The sequence below is a fragment of the Elephas maximus genome, chromosome 21 (assembly GCF_024166365.1).
Source record: "Elephas maximus indicus isolate mEleMax1 chromosome 21, mEleMax1 primary haplotype, whole genome shotgun sequence".
NCBI lineage: Eukaryota > Metazoa > Chordata > Mammalia > Proboscidea > Elephantidae > Elephas > Elephas maximus.
In genome coordinates, this window is record NC_064839.1 from 14,675,293 (window position 1) to 14,681,973 (window position 6,681).

The 6,681-nt window shown below is 56.9% G+C and overlaps 2 protein-coding genes across 6 annotated transcripts in view; one reads left to right on the forward strand and one right to left on the reverse strand.

Annotated features, from left to right (window-relative positions):
* Nucleotides 1-2,910, reverse strand: part of ANKRD27 (ankyrin repeat domain 27) — a 72,257-nt gene extending 69,347 nt beyond the window's left edge. For 2 of the 5 annotated variants that reach the window (XM_049863858.1, XM_049863861.1), the window contains exons 1-2: nt 2,259-2,367; nt 1,075-1,186 (exon numbers count right to left, since the gene is read on the reverse strand). The gene's annotated coding sequence lies outside the window, so the exon portion shown is untranslated. Of the gene's footprint in view, nt 1-1,074; nt 1,187-2,258; nt 2,368-2,672 lie in introns of those variants that run through there. The other 3 variants (XM_049863860.1, XM_049863859.1, XM_049863862.1) reach the window with 3 other exon arrangements.
* A 91-nt stretch (nt 2,911-3,001) lies between these two features.
* On the forward strand, nt 3,002-6,681 carry RGS9BP (regulator of G protein signaling 9 binding protein). The gene has a single exon (XM_049863863.1). It carries the CDS (start codon nt 3,439-3,441, stop codon nt 4,123-4,125), a length of 687 nt encoding a protein of 228 aa, XP_049719820.1. The 5' UTR covers nt 3,002-3,438; the 3' UTR covers nt 4,126-6,681.

The window sequence follows — 6,681 nt, forward strand, 5'->3', positions numbered from 1 at the left end:
GCAGTAACTGCTCACCAACTGGAACAAAAACGATAATAGGGTATTAGAGAAGCCTAAGCTCCCAGTGAGGGGGTTATCACTCACAAAGGCTGGAAATCCACCATCCATATCCAGGGTAGGCTCAGGGCTGGCCCCAGGCAGTAGCCAAGCAGGCACAAAGAATGATGACCCAAAACAAACAGGGTGCTCAGAGCTGGCCAAACACAGTAACAGCTGGAATGTGAAGGGTCAGAGAAGGACAGAAGGCCCCAGGGCTGGAAAGGCGATGTGATCACAGAGAAAGCAGGAAAGCCTGGGGGAGTACAACTGCCCCTCACAATGCCACTCCATCAACCTGCTCCAGTGTCTTGGGCAGAAGGGCAGGAGCTCTGAGGGCCACTTCTCAGGGCCATCTCAGATGAAGAGGCAACCTCAGGTCTGGGTTCTTCCAGTCTGAGTCCTTTCTAACCCTGGTATCTATCATCCTGTGGTCTTTTCTTCTGCTCCTGCACAAAAGGATGAAGCTACTGGACACCAATCTAACTCTGGCAACTCATGAACCAGTGGAAGAGCCCCAGCAGAGCAGATGCCATGGCAACACTAAACATTGAAGACTGAATAACAAAGACCTAGCAGCTGCCTTCCTGAGGGGAACACTAACCAACAGCCACAAGGAGGCACCATCAAGACCTTGACTGTAGGCCCTCTGCAAACACTAAGGCTGCTTGGTCAAGCAATGCTGCAAGCAGAATTCAGGTGACAAGTCTCAGAAGCCTGTCCACCCTGTAAGCTGGGAACCTAAGTCTACCCATCTGCAGAGTCCCAATCACTTTGCTGCCACTAGGTGCTGTGTCAGAAGTGTCTGCTCCTGCTCTACCCCGAACCGCTCTCTCCAAGGCCCACATGCTCTGCCTCCTTCATCTCACTCAAACCTGTCCAGCCCACACACACACAGCAAAGTGATCTCTATACCACCAAAGTCTGTGTGGTATTCTTCAATGGCTTCCCCTCTGCTCCCTACTGGATAAACGCTCAACCCTCTGCTGGTGTTGAGGGCCTCTCCCTTCAGGCCTCTGTCTGCCTAGGCAGCCTCACCTCCCTCTGCTGCCTCCAAGGCTCCCAAAAGAGATGGGTTTCTCTCCTTCCTCCCGTCGTGGCCACAGGAAAACTACTCTTTTCAGAGTCTCTCTGCAGGCCCCATGGGTGGCTGGGGAGAAAAAAAAAAAAAACAGCCCCTCAAATCAACCAGTTAATGGACAGATCCCCAAGTCAGGGTGAACCCAGGAGCCCAGCACTCCGGACCATCTCAACACCAGGCACCACCAGGTGGATCTCCAAACTCTACCACTTTTCTCTAGGGCCAGTAGCAGGGGTATTACTTAAATCAAGATGGGGGCCTCTTTCCACGAAGCCCGTAAATTAGAAAATCCCAGCTCCCGTGCAACCAAGTAGTCCCTCCAGTCTCACGGGTCCCGCGTTCCCTGAACGCCCTAAATCCTCAAAGAAGCCGCGCCACTTGCTCCCGTGGCCCAGCCCCAGCTGCAAGCACCCAAGTCCCCCGCACCTCGAGAGGCGGCCGAAGGGTCACCGCCTGGCGCGCGCCTCTGGGCAGCCCACTTTCAACGAAAAGAACTGAAAAGACCCGAAGTCCCGAGCACTTGTTGGTGCTGACGAGTTTTTCCCGGAGTAATCTTTACCCAAAAGGACCAGGGGAGCGTTCGGGCCGGTTCCGACCCGCTCACAGACGACTCAACGCGAGATTCAGGCAGGGTCCTCCCCCTCGACCCCCCACGGCGCCTCCAGCACCCCCAGGGGCCACAACAGCCCGTTTTGAGGCTCCGGACCCCACCACAGCCTCCTCCCAAAGCCCGTCCCCCCCCCCCCCCCGCCGCCAGCCGCCAGCAAACCATGGAGGCGACCCCGCCCACTGTCCCCAAGTGCGAGCTCTCCGGACCCAGGCCCCGCGGGTCCTGGCCGGGAGCCGGGGGTCAGAGGGCCGCTCCCCGCGCCCTGGGACACGAAGGGCAGAGTCGGCAAAGAGCGCCTGGCCACGGACAGGACCAAGACGAGGGGCGGCCCAGCGGCAAGGGGCGGGGGCCTTCGGAGCCAGCCAGGGCCCGCCAGCCCGGCCTGGAGGGCGGCCCGGACCCCGCGGGGCGCCGGGGGCAGCGGGGAAAGAGCCCCTCCCCACGGCTCCGGGCCTCGGCAAGGCCTCCGGGCCCCAGGCGAGCCGTCCCGAGGAGGGGGGCGCGGGCGGACACCGGCGGGAGGACACTTACTTAGAAAGGCTACCTAGTTTCACCCCCTGCGCATCCCGGAGCCGCGGCGGGACCTCCCGGCCCCTAGCCTCGGACCTCGCTGCCCACCACCCCTCTCGTTTCCACCGCCCCCGTCCCCTTACTCCACCGTGGGGCGGACCCCCGCCCAGGCCTCCGGCCGGCCCAATGAGCGGCCGTCTTTACGCAGAGTGACGCTCGCACGGAGCAATCATTGAGCCTGGCGCAGCCAGGGGCGGGGCTCAGGCGCTTCCTATTCGGGCTGGTTCAGCCCCGAGCCGCGGACTGCGCGTGCCCGGAACAAGACGGAAAGGGGTCCGGAGCAGGGGTGGGGTCCAAGCTCGGTCGCGGAGAGGGGTCTGGACTAGGGTGGGCAAAGAGAACCCAACCTGGGAACGGCCCGGCCCCGCAGCTCACCCTTCACTGCCCGCTTTGGAGGACGGCGATGCACAGTCCTTCGAAGCACACCACTCCCTGTCGGCAGCAGGGTCTGGGAGTCGGGGTCCCAGGGTCTAGTCCCCTCATTTGCGTGGACGCCACGTGACCGAGGCGCTCTTTTTTTTCCTGGGCCTCAGTTTCTCCAGCCGTAAAACAAGGCCGGATTGTACCATCTCAGCGCTGACATTCCAGAACTATAATGGGTACAGGGAGCGGAAAGGGGGGGCTCACACGTGACCTCCCCGCGCGGGGCCCCGCCTACTCCTGGTCCTCACGGTGGAAGCGCCCGCAAGGAAGGGTGGAGGTAGGCGGGTCCTAGGAAACCCGACCCTACCGCCCTGGGTAGTGGCTAAGGCGGAGCGCGCGGCTCTGCTGCGGGCTGGCCCCGGCGTCCGCGCTGCAAGAGGATGGGGACCCGGCCCCGGGCTTCGCAAGGGACCACCATGGAGGCGAGGGCCTTTCAGAGACGCGACGTGTGACTCGCAGCGTCTCTGGGGAGGATGGACGAGCGGACGGGAGGCAGCTAACAGGGCTCCCACGCAGCACCCGGTCTGCAGAGGCGCACGTCGCGGATCCCCGGCACGCTCCGCCGACGGCAGCGGCAGCGCCGAGCGAGTCTTGAGTCATGAGTAGCGCATGGGCCTCCGGGCCAAGGGCGGGCGTCGGGGCTGGCCGTACCGTGCTGCGCTGAGAGCGTGAGGCCGAGAGGGGCGCGGGAGATCGGGCCGCCCCGACGCGCGCTGCCATGGCGAGAGAGGAGTGCAAGGCGCTGCTGGACGCGCTCAACAAGGCGACCGCCCGCTACCACCACCTGATGCTGACTGTCGGCGGCTCCGCGGACTCGCAGAACCTGCGTGAGGAGCTGCGAAATACGCGCCAGAAGGCTCAGGAGCTGGCGGGGGCCACCCGCGTCCGGCTGACGGCCGTGCTGCGCGACCGGGGCCTGGGCGCCGAGGGGCGCGCCGAGTTCGAGCGCCTTTGGGTGGCCTTCTCCGGCTGCCTGGACTTGCTGGAGGCAGACATGCGGAGAGCGCTGGCGCTGGGTGCCGCGTTCAGGCTGCACGCGCCGCGGTGGCCGCTCGTGCGCACGGGCGTGGCGCCGCGCGCATTAAGCACCCGCAGCCTAAGGCAACAGGCCGACCGCGACTTCGAAGTGGCGGACCTGCGCGAGCTGGAACGCGAGATCCTGCAGGTGGGCCAGATGATCCACGACATGGAAATGAAGGTCAACGTTCCGCTCTGGACCGTGCAGGCCCGGCAGGCAGCGGGCGCGGAGCTCCTGGCCAGCACCGGCGCCTCCTTGGCCGGCGGCGTGTCGGTAGACGAGAACTCGGGACCCTGCGATCCGAGCAAAGCCCTGGCCGCCACCGTTTTCAGCGCTGTGCTGCTGGCGGTTGTGGCCTTGGTCGTGTGCGTGGCAAAGCTGAGCTGACAGACACTCGACGGCGACCGCCGCCACTGCTCTCTACCCCAGGACACCCCTCCAGGAGCAAGGATGGGCGTGGGGTTTGTCATGTTTAAGGGGACTGATTCTGAAGCCCGGTGTGTGTGTACATGCGCGTTTCAGGCGCACATCAGGCTGTGCGGGACGTGGTTTCCTCTTGCTGGCCCGCGAGGAGTTAATTTTGCGCGAGCGGTCAGGGCTTTACGCTGACGTCTGTAGGAGCTTTATCTTTTATCCTCTATTAATAGAAGGCCCCAGATCCCTCCAAGTTAATGGGTTACCGCGTGTGCTGCTAGGGCGTGTTTGCACCGAGCCTGAGCTCTGGTGCTCTCATCCCTGTCGGGGTCTCCCGCTTTCTCACTGGGCAGTAGAATGAACTGTGGAGACGGAGCTGTTTTGCTCTGGCGGGTAGTGATTTTGTTGCCTGGACAAGCAAATTGCAATAAAATGTAAGCAGTTTTTATTACTTTAATCCTTTGGGGCCTAAGCCTAGGACAGCGTGCAAATAGAGCTTCATGCGAAGCGCTTCTCTATGTATGGTGCGTGGTTGAGCTTCATGGCAGTTTATTCCTTAGTCACTGAAAGCAGCTAGAAGAGGCTTGGGTTCGTGACCTCCCGTGGCTACACAGGGTCTGCCTCTACTTAGGAAACCGGACAAGCCTGTTAAACTTGCTCTGGTGGGCTTGGATCCACTGACCTCTTTCCTACAGAAGACGGCTTTCCCCAGCCGGACCATGTGGCATGGAGGTGTGAGAAGAGCCACATGTCATTTAAACAGGCACTTTCTCCTTCGCTGGGGCTTATTTTTATCCCCGAACTAGACCAGAGTGTGTGATCCTTCTTTGGGGAGTGCTGGGGAATCCTCTTTGGTGCCCGTAATCTTGTCTATCCCCTTGTTTGCTTGCTGGCCAGTGGGAGCACTGGCTTTGGAGGGGGCTGCGGAGCTCAGTAACCCTGAGAGGGTGACAGTGGCATCACCAGCCGACAAGGCTTTGAGCCCGTCAGCTCTTGAGACTGGGTTAATATGTAACAGCTTTAACTTGGGATTTAAAAAGCTTTTTAAAAATAATAATCATTTAAAGAAACATCACAAAGCCACATCATGGACTCTCAAAGCTGTTTTTTTATAAAGGATATTTGGCCACGAATTCATAGTGCCAATGGGTCAAACACAGTGGTTTTCACATGTATATGTACGTTACTAAATACACATCTGCATCTATTTTTTAAAAAAACAATCTTCTTGAAGGTGGTAGGTAGGTCGTAATGGAAGCTACTGGAACCGCAGGTGAAGGTAGAAGGTAAATGGCCCCTCTGTCTTTGGCCGGTAAATAAGGAAACGTAGAAAATCCCCTGGGTACCGGGCAGGAATCTGCCTGAACAGGGCTGCCACCTCCCACCTGGGGTCTGCTGGGAGAGCGCCCTCTGTTGTATTCTTGGGGAAGTGAGACTGAGAAAACATTGATTTTTAGGTCTCCAACTGGTAATTTGGAGTACAATCCAGGTACTTTAGTTTGGCTGAAAACTGATGAGGATTTTTAAAATATATTTTTACTCCAGAAAGGAGGAAGGGGGGCAGGAGAGGGAATTGGCAGTTTTTCCCAAGGAGCCCAAGCAAACAGCAACAGGCATGGGATCTGGGCCTGTCATTCCTACAAGGCTAGGCCGTTTCCCACCCTCCCTCCTTTGCCCACTGCCACTCCTCAGCTGAAAGTATCCAGCATCGGGCAAAACATAGAACTTTTCTGTGTTTTTTGTGATAATTCTTTTAAAACACTTATAAGGTCTTAGGGTGAGTAAAAGTTTTATGACAAAATTACTAATAAAAGGATGTAAATCCAAACAGCGGCCACTTCAAATTCTTTGGCACCTGCCTACCCAGGGTACCTTTAGAGATGACATAGAAAGTTTTCTAACTCCTTTTTCCTCCTCCCACACACAACATAACATGCAGTCTCTCCCACCTCTCCAAAGTCTCATCTCTCTTAGATGTGAGGAGGCTGAAGGCATTTTGTGACCCAGTGTTAGAAAATAATCTCTAAAACCAAGCCCTAAAGGAATCCTGCTGTTCCTAAGATTTCTTATCAAGGTTGTTTTGGGTCATGAAAAAAAAAATTTTGTTCAACAGAACCTACTAGAGAGACAGTCCATCAGATGTTGTATAATCCATTCAGAGCAACTGGGGCAAACAAGTTTCTTTGTTACTGTTTCTACCCACTCTGCAGATCCCTGGGTATTTCCCTGTGCAATCAAATGTATACTTGATTCTGAGGGTCCTCCTTCACTGAAATTAGTGATAAAATGTTGCAAAAAAAAAAAAAGCTGTTTTACAATAAACATCCATCCTATGGACCTGTTAACCTAAATAGCTGTTTGCAATTGAAAATTTTAAACATTAGGGATATTTGGAGTTATAGCATTGCCTAATAGAACTTCTGCCTCATCCAGTCCACTACCCTCTAATGGCATCTCTGTTCTTGGTTCTATATGTAACCCAAGAGATTGCTTTCTGATACAAGCCTGATTCCATTTAAATGTTTATTA